The sequence below is a fragment of the Larimichthys crocea genome, chromosome XIV (genome assembly GCF_000972845.2).
Source record: "Larimichthys crocea isolate SSNF chromosome XIV, L_crocea_2.0, whole genome shotgun sequence".
Taxonomy (NCBI): Eukaryota; Metazoa; Chordata; class Actinopteri; family Sciaenidae; genus Larimichthys; species Larimichthys crocea.
Genome location: NC_040024.1, coordinates 7,357,396 through 7,374,179, shown reverse-complemented (window position 1 = coordinate 7,374,179; position 16,784 = coordinate 7,357,396). Strand labels below are relative to the sequence as shown.

At 37.6% G+C, this 16,784-nt stretch overlaps 1 protein-coding gene across 1 annotated transcript; it reads left to right on the top strand.

The window, feature by feature from the left end:
• The first annotated feature begins 7,664 nt into the window (after window positions 1-7,664).
• On the top strand, window positions 7,665-16,220 carry LOC113747661 (butyrophilin subfamily 2 member A1-like). Its single transcript, XM_027288166.1, has 7 exons — window positions 7,665-7,679; window positions 8,965-9,021; window positions 11,502-11,614; window positions 13,722-14,080; window positions 14,358-14,639; window positions 14,819-14,952; window positions 15,072-16,220. The coding sequence occupies exons 1-7, from the start codon at window positions 7,665-7,667 to the stop codon at window positions 15,153-15,155; spliced, it is 1,044 nt and encodes a 347-aa protein (XP_027143967.1). The 3' UTR covers window positions 15,156-16,220.
• The last annotated feature ends 564 nt before the right edge of the window (window positions 16,221-16,784 follow it).

Here is a 16,784-nt window from a genome sequence, read left to right as displayed (position 1 = left end):
ACGAAATGACTGCCCATTCAGCTGGTCACAATCGCACCTTGAGGCATGATGAATCATGCTTTATTACCTAGAAACGTGGTTTAGCAAAAGCAAGGTTAAAAGCAAAGTGCATTTTTATAAAGGGTAATCTATATTGCATCCCTGCACTAGGACATCTCTAATGCACTGTGTGAAGCATCAATGATAAGATTCCTGCCGCTATTTACCAACGCATGGATTCCAACAGGCCAAAGTCACAAACACAAGAATAGTGTCCTAGTGACAAATCTTATCCTTGCTGTTTGTCTCTACCAAAATCATATTTGGAGAAAATAATACAATTCATTGCTGTGATATGCTTGCCTTTGGCACCTGCTTAGTATCTACAAGTAGACACACCTTAGGTTAGACTGAGTTCACATTCATAGTGTATTGTATTTTGTTTGTTGTATAATGATTGACTAAAGAGGATATTAATTCTGTCGTTTAATGGAATATTTACTTTAGTTTTGTTTTGTGAGTGCTGGAGCATTTCACAAAATAAAATGTGTCATTTGGCCTGGCCTTTCAGTTTAGCCTGTGGTGAACTGTTTTGAAATTTTAACTGTGAATTTTATGAATTCAGTGTATGTGATGGGACTTTTCAGCATAGAAAAAATATATGCTTCAGCTTGAAGTTTGTGTCTGCACAGCTCCCTGGTAGTTCATTACCTACACTAAAGCTAACACAAAAGCCTTTGGCCTTTTTGTCTGTTTCAGATGTTAATTTCTCTATAAACTCCAGGATGATGGCCCAATTATTTGACTCTTCCTTAAACCTGAGCTCAGTTTGGTTTTCCAAAATTGTTATCCTCCTTTTACTGGCAGAAACCTTGTAGAGGTAATTACAACCAAACAGTCACAACACCCACACACCCACACACACACACACACCACCCCCACACAGAGTTATTTACAATTGCAGGGATTTTAAGAATGTGTGTCTTTGCAGCCCAGCCTTGAGGGATGTTGTGCCGGTTCAACACAATCGTGACCCTGTTGGTTGAAGATGTTCATATTTCCATGGCCACCTACAACCTGCCATGGGACATCGTTTCAGAGAGTATGGGAGTGGGGTAGATTGACCTGGAGGCCCAGATTTGCCATGTCTGGTCTGGAGGTCAAAACCCCTATCTGTAAACCAAAACCCATCGTACAAAGGAAGGACTCATGTAACCGACAACCTGAAAGCGTGAGACTTTTTCACTGAAACTCTCCGCAGTGATGAAACATTCTGCTCAAGGCAAATTATAATGCCCCTTTCCCTCCGTGATCAGACATCTATGTTGTACGCTGTTGTTGGTGAGTTGCTTTTTTTCTGCTAACCTACATTTTAGTGTAACTGGAATCTCTATTGGCATCCTTATCAGTTTGAAGTGTGAAGTGCATGGGTGCTCTGCTACAGGGACTAATTTAGTAGTCAGATTAGTACCATAGTTTTTTTGATTGACGACGCTAGTATTATCACATAACTGGAGTATTGTCAACTTTGTAACAGCCGAGAGGGTGAATACCACCAGATTAAATCTCCTATTTCCATTATCAGGTTCTGTCTCCTCACTGTCTATATTAACATAAACAGCAGACAGCCTTTTAAGTGTGACTAAGGCTGTATCCAGCCTGAGGGTGTCTGGCTGGACGGTAGGGAACACCTCCTCTGCTGGACCCTACTCAGGGACAGTCCAAGGTCCTGATGACTCTATACTGTCAGGTAGAGAGTGACTGTGGAGAAAGGCAACATTCACCTGTTAAGTCCAACAGACACATCAACCAGACCAGAGAGACATATCCATATTCAGGTTTCAGGTGATTTGTAGTTTTTTAAAGTCCTCATTATGTCAAACAGATGATATGTAGTTTATATAACTACCATGTGTTGTGTTGTTTTATCATTTCAGCTGATTACTTTGGGGCCACGTCTTCTTCCTGTCCACTCGGTTAGCATTATAGTGTTTACTTGCTCATGTTTAGTTCTCGCAGCAGGCTTTGCGTGTGGAAATGGAAACCACCAAAACAAAGGTTAGTATGTTCCTTTCTATGTACTCTTTGACTGTGATATAACCAATCAGGCCACCAGGTGGCACTCTTGCTACATCTTTGCAAATCAATGTTTGTTAATTGTTTAAAGGACATTATGTCATCATTATGTTTAAGGTTGTATGTTATTTAATGGGAAAAAGATGTAAAACACTGTATACACTGTAAGATATTAATGATACTGTAATATGTTCTATAACGTATTATATTGTTTTTATTCTCTGTCAAGTTAATGAATTTATGTTTGTAATGTAGCTGTACTTTTCTGTTCTCACTCTCCCCTCCAACACTAAAGACAAACGTTCCGATACGGCTGAAGAGAGAGAGCGCTGAGAGCTCATGGCCCAAAAGCAGCTAAACGGAGGAAAAGGACACACTTGAAGAATGTACAGGGGAAACAGAAAATCTGGAAGATGAGACTGGAAAACTGAAGGCAATGGCGCGCACCAAGGCAGGAACTGAAAGACCGAGCGATCAATCAACGTGAAAATGAGGGGAGGAGAGAAAAACCTACAAGATATTGAGAGGAAGGTTAAGTCAGGGAAGAGAGTGTAGAAACAGGGGACAGTAACATAAGAGAAATAATACTCATAGCCAAAAGACAACTGTGTGAAATTCAAATCAATATCAAAAACTTGATCAATACACAGAAACTCTACGGACAAAAACAGGTGGTTTGTCAAACAAAACTGCGACTGGATGAACGAATTAGATAACCACAAGGTTGACATTGAGCACTTTAAGGAGACAAAGTGACACTTCAGTCAGTTGCGAAGGAGGGAAACCTGACCCACGCAGGATTAATGAATTCGTTGTTTGTGAATCTTATTGTCAACTGTGGTCCTTTTAATGTACTTGTCATACTGTGATTCTATATGGTGGTTATTGTTTTTTTGGGTGATTTTAGTTTCCTTTGTGAGTCTATATGTGACAGCTTCTTGCAAGTTGATTCAGCAGGAATTCGGTGCATAGAACTGTAATCTGCCTGTTGACTTGCTGTTGGCTGTACAAAGGACTTCGCCTTCCTGATAGTTTTTAGAGAACCAAACACAAGTGAACAATATCTTGACTTTTTTCTATAGTTTTTTCTATTTGTCTGTTAAAATGTGTTTTTCTAAATGTTTGGGCAAAGCGCCGAGTGCAAAACTAATGAAACTGAATTGTCGAAAATTACTGAATTAATAAAAATTAAATTAAAAAATAATATTTTTCAATATTTATTTAAGTCATGGCTTTTGACTTTTGGACGATTTATTCTTTATCATGAAAATCTCTTTCTGCTGAAGATTTCTAATTCACCACATCATGAGGAAACTTTACTTTTATGGTGCCTATATTGACTCGTGGATCAACTTTCAAACTGAAATGTGTGGAAAAGCTGCAGTTAAGTTTTGTAGACGCCTAATAAATCATTAAAACAGACAGCGCAACTGGGTGTGTAAATAGTCATTACTGCGCCCTCTGCATAAATCAGCCACCTGTTCAACATTTCCTTCCTCTCCATTTGCTATGATGAAGAAATTATTGTTCCTGAAAAAAGCTTTTTTTTTTCTTTATCAAAGTGAACATATATCCTAATATGCACATACAAGAAGAGTACAGCCATGACTGAAAACTGCCACTACAGTTGGTGACAAGAACCAAGTCAAAGTGCTGGTCAAATGTCAAGCTTTGAGAATCTTAACCTGCCAAATTTGTATTTGTTGTATTTGTTTTTTTAAATATGATGTTTTAAATCAATTATATTTCTTTTAAGACTAAAAAGTCTAAATCACAATAATAATGTGTGGAGGGGCATGATGCATCGTCTGCAGCGAGAGGTGTGGAGATGGTGCTCAGGAGAGCAGCCCCAGGTGAGAGTGATTGACACCACCTGTATCCAGTTAGGTGATCATTTCCTTTTTAACCACAGTACTTGACGGGCATGGGAGAGGAATCAGAGCGAGAAAGATAGGGAAGCAAGAAGCGTGAAAGGCCCACAGGTCTTCCGTCAAGAAAGCCAGTGAATGTTTCTTTATCCTGTGGAATGTAACCAGTGATAATAAAACGGATAAACCTGAATCATCTGTTGCTGAAATAACCTGCGGTGGCAAGCGCAACAGCAAATTGCCACACCTGTATAGATCAGTAAAGTACAGTGACAATAATGGATGGAGCTTGATTTTTTTTTTGTGTGTGTTTTAATCATATCCGATAATATCATCCTGTTCTGTCAACATCTATTTCTGGGCTATTCGTTACTCCCTGCCTATACAGATATGGGAATCAGTAAGTCTCAAAACCACTGCACAAGGTGCCATCACGTGTGAAATCTACTAAGTTGATTTACTATCCCCTATTATTCTGTGTATTTTACTAACATGATGTTAAAGTAATACTTGCATTGCTTTGCCATGAGAACAATGACACCTTTCAGTCATCTAATATTATTTTATTTTTTTTGCTTTTCTTAAACAGCTGTAGTACAACTTGTACATGCAGTTAACCATCACCTAAACTATTTTAATTACACACATCCCAACAGGTCATGCTGGCTCATTTCTACAAGATTTACTGAATACCCTTTGTGTGCTCTCTGACCTTTTTCATAAACCACTTTCTTCTGACTTGGTTTACTGGCACAAAATATTTCTAAGACCTCAACGATTCAGCAGCTGCTCAAAAACAGCATCCCACCTTTCCTGTGAGGGACATAAGCATAAACCACAGCCTGTTTTCACAAGATGTTACAAGTTGGTGTGGTTATTCTGCAGAGGGTTAGAGATGCTCTCAGAAGCAGATGGTAAGCCATGTAGAAACACTTCAGTTTGAAAAAAGAAGTCGAAACAGAAAACGCCCAAGTGGTTTGAAAACATCTGAGTATATCAACTCTTATCTGCAAACCAGAGAAAACTTTCTCATGATATACATATTTACTGGTCAGCCTATTAAAATTTTCTACAAATTTAAAACATTCAAAGAGTACTCTATCAATAGATGTCACTTTTTTGGCCACATTTCAATTTATTTTTTATTCATGTAGGGCCCATTCATAAAAGTAATCTCCTGACACCTTCCTATAGACCAGATCTAGATGAATTCTTTATTACATTAACAGCCTTCATTTGGCCAAATTAAGTGAACTAAGTCTTTTTTTTACCTCAGTGGTTCCTAGAGTGAGTTTTCTCAACACAGACAGCAAGCAGAAACACCCACAAATGGTGGCAACAGTCCTTATGAGGAGGTAGAGGAGAACAGGAAGTTGTTCAGAACAAAATGTGGTATTTCCCTTTTGGACCTGTGGAAAAGATAAAGGAAAGTATTTGTTATAATATCATCAGATAATTTCTTAGGTTAAAAGCTTAAAGCTCAAAATGAATATATATTTTTGTCTCATGTAGGTTTCTATTTTAATGCACCTCACTTTTGACAGCCAGCCCGCTTTCTAGTGATTCTCCAGCCCCAAAAACATGTTTGCCACTTGTAGAAGTCCTTCCTCAGCCTGGAAATTGGACATGTTGCCTCCAGAGCTGTGCCAAACAAAGAGGTCATATTTATAGAAGCAGCTGCGATGCGGTGGTCCTCTTGTAGGCATGTAGCGTCACAGCGTATCCCTCCATTACAGGAAAGGCCAGGACCCTCCAGGGCCACAGGAATAACTGATCAGCGTTTTTCATAAAACAAAAAAGAAAGAAAAGAAAGATGTGTAAATTACTGAATTATCTTTAACATTGATTGACCATGAAGCGTAATTTTGATCGCTCCTTTTAAGTTTTACCGTTGTCATATTGTTCTGATCCTTTACCGGTTTATCTTCTGATTTTGCAACCAGTCGTGAGGTGACTCCCGTTTTTGTGTTAGGATCTTTGCATAGTAAAAGAGTCGAGTTGATCAACCACAGCTGAATGGAATCCATTGATCAGGGAGTGCTATTTAAGACCCGGTTCCTGCCATGGAAGCAGGGACTTGGCTGAGAGCGTGGCTTTGGTTTGCTGCTGCAGGCTGTTAATTGCTGTTCATTTTGTCATTGTGTGGGTCCCGACAGGTTCGGGCAAAAGATTCCCAGCTCTCAGTGTAGCATCAGCGGATTTAAAAATGTTTATTTTACATTAAATATATTTTTTAAATACTTTAATTTCATTTAATTTTTATTCCCATATCTTTAACGTTACAATAAACTTTTATTTAAGAGCCAGTGATTACACCTTTTGCATAATAAATGGAGTTTGATTGGGGTCTGTCTCTTTACAAACTGTCCATTAATGAAGCAGCTGAGTGATCTCTTATGACGAAACCTGTTAAACCTTGTTTACTGATACATCTGTCTTAGCAGGAGGTAAAAATACCACACAACATTGGTTCATGCCTTAAATAATCCAAACACCTGCATCATCAACAATTATATAATATCTGGTTTGATCCCTTGCGTTGCATTTTTTAACTGTTTGTCTGGAGGCGTTGGAAATTTCCCAGCGTGCTCTGACCACCTCGGTACCAACGGCGGGATTTCTTCCTCTGCGCCTCTAGAGGTAAGCTAGTTAGCTGCGTGTCTTCTGCTGCTAAACTGATAAAAAGTACGAACACACACGAGCCAAAGTGGTTTAAAATAACATTAAACGGCCTGATGGCTGACGCAGAGCCCACACTCAGTTCCAGGAAAAGTACTCTCAAGTAGCGTCTGTAACAACAAAATAGTGTTCCGCTAACGTTAGCACGGCGCAGGCCGTTAGCGCCGTTTGCTAACGATTAGCAACGGCGCTAACGGCTAGCGCCGTTCTCAACGTTAGCAAACGCGCTACGTTGCTAAGGCAACCATTAGCCTCATATAACCTGACAAAAAACTTTTTTTCCTCACTGATACCAATGTTGCCTTTACTTTTGTTTCCCCCAACCCTGGGAACTTTATCGTCACTTGAAGCGGGAAAATGACAAACATGTAAAGTTGTGTTTTGTTTTACGTTGCTAACAGCGAAGCGGTTAGCAGCTAGATGGCGGCTAATCTTGAGCAACGGACTAATAAAGGCGCAATGCTAACTAATTAATTCATTTTTGTCATCTGCATGAAACACCAAAGGTAGAGTTTTGATTTGCAAACTGAATTTAATTTATTTATTTAATTTTACTTGCCGATTTTCCAGCACTAGATTTACAGTATTCCCAGTATTGATGAAGAGCGGGGAACAACACAGGTAAGATCCATTAAGCGCCAGTGGTTGAGTTAGCTTAGCAAGTCACCTAGCTTGATGGGGCACTTTACCTACTTATCACTTCAGATTATTGTGTGTTTTCTGCTGCAGGCTGTCAATTAATGCCTGAAACTGCCTGAACACATGACCTTTATAACTATATTAAATGGATATTTTTGGGCTTTAAACCTCTGTAAAATGGATTACAGTAACAGATCTATTCATGTAATATTCCTGAAAGTTAATTAGATTAACTGGCGATGCGTCCAGTGTATGCCCCACCTCTTGCCTAGCTAGTTTAGGAAGCTTAGTAAGGTAGCTAGCTCTCAAAATAAAAAAAACCTAAAATTTAGCTTATCTTGAATATAATTTGAGTTACGCTTGACAATTTTAAATTGTGAAATCATGTCTATTTCAACTTCTGTAAATTACGAATTTCCGGTAATGATGAACGACAAGGTAAGATCAATTAAGCTTAACCTGGTTGAGCTAGCTAGTTTAGCGAGTCAGCATTATAATCTGTCATCTGTACGAAACACCAAATGCCAAAATTTCAAGTGCTGTGCAGTCACATGGATTTCACCTTGCAGACTAATTTTTTATTTTTTTTTTGCGTTAATTTTACTTGCGAATTTACAGCACTGAGTTACAGTATTGCCAGTATTGATGAAGAAGCGGGGAACAAGGACAAGGTAAGATCAATTAAGCGCCAGCTGGTTGAGTTAGCTTAGCAAGTCACCTAGCTTGATGGGCACTTTACCTACTTATCACTTCAGATTATCTGATGTGTTTTCTGCTGCAGGCTGTTAAACTGCCTGAACACATGACCTTTATAACTATATTAAATGGATATTTTTGGGCTTTAAACCTCTGTAAAATGGATTACAGTAATAGATCTATTCATGTAATATTCCTGAAAGTTAATTAGATTGACTGGCGATGTGTCCAGTGTATTCCCCATCTCTTGCCTAGCTAGCTTAGGAAGCTTAGCATAGTAGCTAGCTCCCAACATAACAAAAAAATAAAAATAAATAATTGCTTATTCATTTTGATTTCAGTTTGAGTAAATATCAAATGCTGTGCATTCAGATGGATTTCAACTCGCAAAGTGAATTTTTGTGCTAATTGAAACAAGCGAATTTCCAGAACTGAGTTAAACATTTTCCAGCATTGATGATCAAGAAAGAAACAAAGACAAGGTAAGTTCAATTAAGCTCCAGTTGGTTGAGTCAGCTTAGCAAGCCAGCTAACTTTATGGGCACTTGACCTACTTTTCTTACCACTTCAGATTATCTGATGTGTTTTCGGCTGCAGGCTGTTGAACTGCCTGAACACATGACCTTTATAACTATATTAAATTCTAGCTAGGTAGTGTGAAAGGCAATTTAGCCATTTCTGTTATTTTACACTACATCCAGTGTTTTAGTTTGAAGACTATGCAAATCTATCAATAGATAGAGGAACTAATCACATGACCTTCATCTGCATATTAGTTTATACTGTAGACGTACCTCAATGCTTTTTCATTAATTCATTTATCAATTTAATACATTTTGTGTAATTTTGCTGTAATATGCATAACTAGGTTTTCATTACTCAGATAGTTTGAAGTACAACTATTACTATTTCAAGAACGTGTCATTTGTAATCTGTCATCTGTGCAAAACACCAAAGGTCAAAATTTCAAGCGCTGTGCAGTCACATGGACTTGCGAAGTGAATTTTTGCGTTAATTTTAACTTTAGCGGATTTCCAGAACTGGAAACTTCAGTTTTGATGAAGAAGCAGGGAACAAAGACAAGGTAAGATCAGTTAAGCTCCAACTGTTTGAGCTAGTTTAGCAAGCCAGCTAGTTTGACTAGCACTTCAGCTAATCTTGTTATCACTTCACTTGATCTGCAGCAATTTTAGGCTGCAGGCCTCAGCTGGTATGTGTATTCACATAATGCCAAATTATACTATAAAAAGTATAACTATTTTCATATTTATGAAAGCTTGAGGGAAAAGTTTCATGTTTGTTTGATGTCATTTGTAATTTGTTATCTGCGTTAAAAACTGAACATCAAAATATCAAGCACTGTGCATTCAGATGGATTTCAACTCGTAAAGTGAATTTTTACGTTAATTTAAACTAGCGAATTTCCAGAAATCCAAAGACAAGGTAAGTTCAATTAAGCTCGAGTTGGTTGAGTCAGCTTAGCAAGCCAGCTAACTTGATGGGCAATTTACCTAATTTTTTTATCACTTCAAGATCATCTCTAGTGTTTTAGACTGCAGGCTGTTCAACTGCCTGAGCACATGATAACGAAGCTAAGCACGTGACTTTTACAAGTATATTAAATCTTACACAATAAACCTGCCTCATAAAGGCATTATATTAGTTAATCTACATGCTTTCAGTTAGTTAACTTAGGAAGCTTAGCAAGGTAGCTAGCTCCCAACATAAAAAAAAACTCCCACAAATTTTGCTTATTCATTTTGATTTTAATTTGAGTTACACTTGACAATTTTAAACTATGAAATCATGTCTATTTCAACTTTTGTAAATTGCAGTAATCATAAGTGACAAGGTAAGATCAATTAAGCTTAACCTGGTTGAGCTAGCTAGTTTAGCGAGTCAGCATTGTAATCTGTCATCTGTACGAAACACCAAAGATCAAAATTTTAAGCGCTGTGCAGTCACATGGATTTCACCTTGCGGACTGATTTTTTTGCGTTAATTTTACTTGTGGATTTCCAAAAGTGAGTTACAGAATTTCCAGTTTTAATGAAGAAGAAATGAACAAAGACACAAGGTAAGATCAATTAAGCTCCACCTGTTTGAGCTAGCTAGCTTAGCACTTCAGCTAATGTTTTGAAAAGTCATCACTTCACATGATCTGCAGCAATTTTAGGCCGCAGGCCTCAGCTGATATGTGTATTCACATAATGACATAGTGTACTTATTATAGTATATTTTTATTTTCATTATTCTGAAAGCTTGAGAAAAGTTGCATGTCTGTTTTGATGTCTCATTTGTAATGTGTTATCTGCACTAAAAACTGAACGTCAAAATACCAAGCGCTGTGCATTCAGATGGATTTCAACTCGCAAAGTGATTTTTTTTTTTTTTTTGCGTTAATTTAAACTAGTGAATTTCCAGCACTGAGTTACAGAATACCCAGTTTTGATGAAGAAGCAGGGAACAGCGACAAGGTAAGATCAGTTAAGCTTCACTTGTTTCAGCTAGGTATGTTATCAAGCCAGCTAGTTTGATAGCCACTTCAGCTAAACTTGTTATCACTTCAAATGATTTGCAGCATTTTTAGGCCGCAGGCTTAAGGTGATATTTATATTTACATAATGACAGCAATATAGTTTAATAAGTATACGTACTATAATAAGTAGTAATTTAAACTAGCAAACTTCCAGAACTGAGTTAAACATCCCCAGCATCCCACACAAAGACAAGGTAAGTTCAATTAAGCTCCAGCTGGTTGAGTTAGCTTAGCAAGTCAGCTAGCTTGATGGGCACTTTACCTACTTTTCTTATCACTTCATATGCAGTGTTTTGGTCTGCAGACTGTCCAACTTCCTCTGTAGATAGAGCAGCCGATCACATGGCCTTCATCTGCATATTACATCTTATACTGTAGACCTGTAGATGTCAATGCTTTCCCATTAGATCACCTCCATGCTTTCAGTTGAAATGTACATGTCATTTGTCTCTCATCTGCACAAATCTCTAAAGGTCAAATGTCACATGGGTTTTGATTTGCAAACTGAATTTTTGCGTTTATTTCAACTTCCGAATTTCCAGCACTGAGTTACAGAATTCTCAAGACAAGGTAAGATCAATTAACCTCCAGCTGGTTGAGTTAACTAGCTTAGTGATAGAGTAGCTGATCATATGACCTTTACAGGTATATTGTATGTTATATATCAAACTCCTCGTTGAAGCACCGTATTAGTTAATCTACATGCTTTCAGCTAAAATCGATATTTGGGGGTTTTAAACCTCTGTGAAATGTAAAATGGATCGTGGTGATATATCTATTCATACACTATTCTGAAATTAAATTAACTGCTGACGTGTCCAGTGTATTACCAGCCTCTCACCGGCAGCTAGCTAGCTTATAGTTAGCTTGAAGGGCACTTTATCTGCTTTTGTTATTGCTTCATTATTGCTTGCTTGTGATGAACTGGTGACATGTCCAGAATATACCCCGCCTCTCGCCAAGTTGTTAGGTAGTATCGGCTCTGGCCTCTTCACCTCCATCCATTATGTTTATGGACACCCCAGGCCCTCTTCCATGAAGCCCACCATGTCAATTTGAAGGTGGTGCAGTGGTCAGGTATACTAACCAGCATGCTGGAAATGTGGGATCAATTGAAGCCCAACTCTAATGCCTTGAGGTATGTCATACATGTCCGTATGATGAATATGTATAATTTGTTACCTGCACCCAAGCAGCAACCTCTGGTGCTGGGAAATGAAACCAATGCCGACGTGCTAAAACCTGTAATCCCTCGAGTGGCCGCTAGATTGAGTCAATCTCCATAAGCAGCCATATTAAAATGCCCAATTTCACAGTAGAAACATGTTTACAGCCTGGTTCAGGCATTGGTTTTAGTCTCCATAGCTAATTTCCCCATTCATGACAACTGTGAGTGGGGTGACATTACATATGGCGTATTCAAGCACCCAGGCGTCATTCAGCCCGGCTAAGGTCTGTCAATGATCCACGTCTCTGCTGATATTTAGATTAGGCGGGTGCTGAAAGAAGCAGTACATTTAACATGGCAATGTCCAGCATCATTAATTTTCAACTTCAAAACAGAGCTTGGGAAACCTACGGATATGTCACTCAGGCGAGTTGCATATTTGTGTCAATTTCAACTCGGGAATTCCGACTATTTTGACTTTAATTTTCAGAACTGAGTTTAAACATTCCCAACATTGAACAAGGAAGAAACAAAGACAAGGTAAGAACAGTTAAGCACAAGATGGTTGAGCTAGCTAGCTTGAAGGGTATCTCAGCTAATTCTGCAGTGTTTTATTCTGCAGACTGTTATACTGACTCTCCATGTGATGGAGGAACTGATCACATGACAATCATTATCAATAAACCTGCCTCACTGAAGTGTCTATGGGTGTAAATGCGAGCATTAATGGTTTTCAGCTTGCAAATTTCCACCACTGAGTTACAATATTCCAGCATTGATCAACAAGGAGGGAATGAAGATAAGGCAGGTCCAATTAATCCTATGATTGTTGAACTTGCTAGATTAGCAAGATGCCAGCAAGCCAGCTGGTTTGACCCATACTTAAGCTGCTATCACTTTGCATTATCTGCCCCTTTCTCTTTGTCTGTTGGCAGTTCAACTAACTCTGTAGGTCAGATAGGTGTTTAAACCTGCAAATTATCTATAATAAATTACCTCATTGTGAACATGTTTCAATATGAAGTCTATAATCTTTGTTTCTCTACAAAATGAGAAATGTGCAGTTTCCATAGCTTTAATCTGATTTTTTATAAGTATATGTGCCGCCCTTATAAAATTTGCATTTCGCCCTGCTGATCTGAAACAACCAGCCAGAGGAAGATGCAAATTGAGTGATACATGAACTGCCAGTTTGTGATGGTGTTCACGCCTGAGCTGACGGACTTAAGACCTACAACAGGTACATAATGCTTTATATCACTCAAAAAACTATAGTAGATGTGCAATAATTTGAATAGCTAGTTATTTATGGTCATTTTACTGTAAACTGTTAATTGTTGATGTTTGAGTCAAAGGTTACTTATAAAAGGGATTGCAGTTGGTCATAATCCATTTACATTGCAAAAATCCCCAAGTCAATTTAAACTTGTTTTATAGACTGATGTAATTGAACAACAAAGGGTGCGCTTTACGATGCACTCAAGAAAATGAATTATTTGATGCAGATCTCAGTGTTTAATGACTTACGTTAGCCTTTTTAGACTGTGACATTTAATACATCATTTTTCATTATTTAGCAATTTGCAGTGTTCACATATTTTTGAAGTTGATTTTTCTTTTTTAAAGTTTATGTTCCTTAATTATTAACCATGTCTTAAATCTCCATTTAGTTCTTTCACTTGTGGGTTTTGTCCTTCTCTCAGCAACCTGTTTTGAAGGTAACTTTTTATACACACAAACATATCAATCTAACATGTGATGGTAATGTCTAGGGTTTTATACATACTGTAGTAAAATGACAAATAATATATTGTAATATCATTATGTGAGAAAATAAGTCATTGATTTAACATCAACTTTGTCTAGAAAGCACAGGCGAGCAGTTATCTGAGTTATCTAAATTTACATGCAAATATTGTCTTACAGTCTTCTTTGTGTACATTTGCCAGCACATTGTATTATGATCCAAGACCTTTCATTTATTGCTGCAGCCTAACATCACTATGGCTCCAAGGCCTGTGAAGAATGCAAAAAACTGCAATTTATTTTTATTTTTTTTCTGTGGCATTTGAAACAGATCTGTTTCTTCCTCAGGTCGACATCAGATAGTCGGTCCATCTCAGCCTGTGGTTGCACTAGTTGGTGATGACATCATTTTACTATGCAACCTCAAACCTGCCATGAATGTTTTAGACATGACTGTCGAGTGGGCAAGACCTGACCTGGACCCCAGATTTATTTATGTATGGCGTGATGGTGTGGAACTAGAGAGTAAAAAACATCCATCCTACAGAGGAAGAACATCTTTGTTCATTGGCAAACTAAAGTTTGGTGATATTTCACTGAAACTCTCCAAAGTGAAGATCACGGATGAGGGGAGATACAGATGCTTCATTCCAGATTTCAAGCTTGAGTTTGTTATTGACCTTGTTGTTGGTAAGTTTATGTAATATGTTTTACATATATCCATCATCAACGTAGACTTTTATGTGTCTCATGAATATGTGAAATGTCTGTAGTTACTGGTTAGGTACTGCATTAAATGTACTGAGCTTACAAGATGAGTAAGAAATAAAGTGCTGTTCCACGTTAGCCTGCATCAGATAATAGCAAAATGATTTTAAAATGTCTCAATAGCTTTGTGTTCTTTGTGAATATGCAGCAGTAATTCACACATCAATACAACAATACTTTTTCCCTATTCTATATGCAGGTGCTGTCTCCTCACCTGTCATATTTAATATTGACAGAACCACCAGTGGAGTTGTTTTAGAGTGTGAATCTAAAGGCTGGCATCCTGAGCCTGAGGTGTTCTGGCTGGACGGTGATGGAAACGTCCTCTCTGCTGGACCTACAGAGACAGTCCAAGGTCCTGATGATCTCTATACTGTCAGTAGTAGAGTGACTGTGGAGAAAAGACACAGCAACAACTTCACCTGTAAAGTCGAACAGAAAAACATCAACCAGACCAGAGAGACAAATATTCATATTTCAGGTAAAAATACTGAAAGACTGACATTCCACCAGCAGCTCATCCACACTGTAGACTACAAACATTATGTTTAAGCTATTCTTACATCTTTAACAATATGGTCATTCATCAAAATGTAAGTTTCTCACATATTACTGAAATGTGTGATATTAAAGATGCTTTGTTCTGTTCTCTCATTTCAGCCAGTTTCTTCACTGTCCAACCAAGTTCAGCTGTTTGCATCTTTTTTGTCATTATTTTGGTTATTGTCCTTTTGTGTAGTTCTGCAGTTGCCTTTGCATGGTGGAAATGGAGAAAAGGAAGAAAAAAAAAAACAGTAAGTCGTGTATTGCAGTGTAGAGAATAAAAATGTCATGGTGTCCAGGTAGAATACGGTACTATTCAAGCATTTTTTCTAAATGCAGAAACTTCATTTAAATTTCTGTGTGCACACAGATACAAAACCTGCAACTCGAGTCTCTGAAACAAAAAGACGAAGAGCAGCATGGAAAAGACAAACTGGAGGATCAGAACAGTTAGCACTACACTGAGGTAGTTTGCCTTTTAACTGTAAGTGTGAATTGTAATCACTACAAAAAGCCCATAAACTCTGTTCATAGGTAGGTAGAGATGCTGTGGTTATTCTGCACATGCTTTGTTGTTGTTCAATATAGACACATTGTTAAAAGGTATGTTGAGACAACAAGCACAAATAAAAACTACCCCTTACTGTGACATTAAAAACAAAAACAAAAAACCTATTGTCTTCATTTTCTGGTATTTATTAATTAGTGAGGCACACTTAAAATGCACCTTTTCCCACTTTTTTCTTTTTTAAAGAAATGTGCCAACCATCTTTACAAAGTTATGACTATTGGGTGATAAACCACACACTGTACAATCAAACCAAACTTTTTTTTTTTTTTACACTTGCTTACTTTTAGCTTAATTTTGTACAAGTTCTCGGCATGCAATTTTAATATAATCTTTATTTCGTAACACTGTGTCACCTCTGACAGCCAGCCAGCTTCCTGGTGATGCTCCAGCATCAGAGATGCTGCATTTGTAGATGCCTTCGTAAGACTTGGAAACATTCTTAATGGTCAATTCTTCTGCATGATTTTTCGCCATGAGGATGTCATCTTTGTAGAAATAAGTGAGGTTGATGGAAGTTGCCTTCTTTCTGCAGCGTAGAGTCACAGTGTCTCCCTCCATCATAGGAAGAGCAGGACTTTCCAAGATTACAGAACCAGCTAAATGTTGATAAAATTGAATGTTATGTACAATCCTTACTCACAATATAAAATAATACAGATTTACTTATGGTAAAAAATGTAGCTCTAGTTAAAAATACAGATGCAGGAATATATGTGGTAACATGCACAAATTCAGCAATAAATTCAATTATAAATCAGAAATAAAATAGTATGTAGTGCATATCGATGAATATTAGTCCTTAACATCTACATGCTAAACATGTATACGACAACATCTAAATATTATCAATTTTAACCCGTCTACCAAACAAATTTAACATTTTAACAATTTCGGGACAACTTCCTTTAAACATAAATTGTATACATTGTGTTATATTGCAATGTTATATCATTATATTACACTGCAGACATAAATGTTTGAATTGTTTATATTATTTAACTTAAGTTCAGCTTGTAGATGAAAAGAAGTAATGCATGAAAAAAGTGTAAAAATTGAAAAAAGTGCATTCTTTGCTACACCACCTTGAGTATAGCTCCTTTGAATATGTGCATTCAACAGAATGACTGCAGATGTCACTAGAGAGGAAAAAAAATAAATCTGTAAATCAGGAAAAGCAATATATATTCAGTAATATGTAAAACCTAAAAGTAAGAAATGCAGAAACTCAGTACTCACAGTCTGTTGCATAGAGCTGTAACTTCCATGCTGTCTTGCTGCTGACTGCTTGAGTGGACGCAGCTTAAAAGGACGCACGGTACGTGAGAACTTACTTTTCCTGTGCAGTTTATTTCAGATGTTAAAGAACGTTAGGGCACCGTCACAAACACCACAAAGAGAAATGCAGACATTGTTTAATGCTGCCCCCTGCAGTAAGGTAACAGGCCTTTTCTCTGCTTTTATGAACACTTGCTTTTCCTAAGCTTACACAACAAGGAAATGTTAATAGTTCTT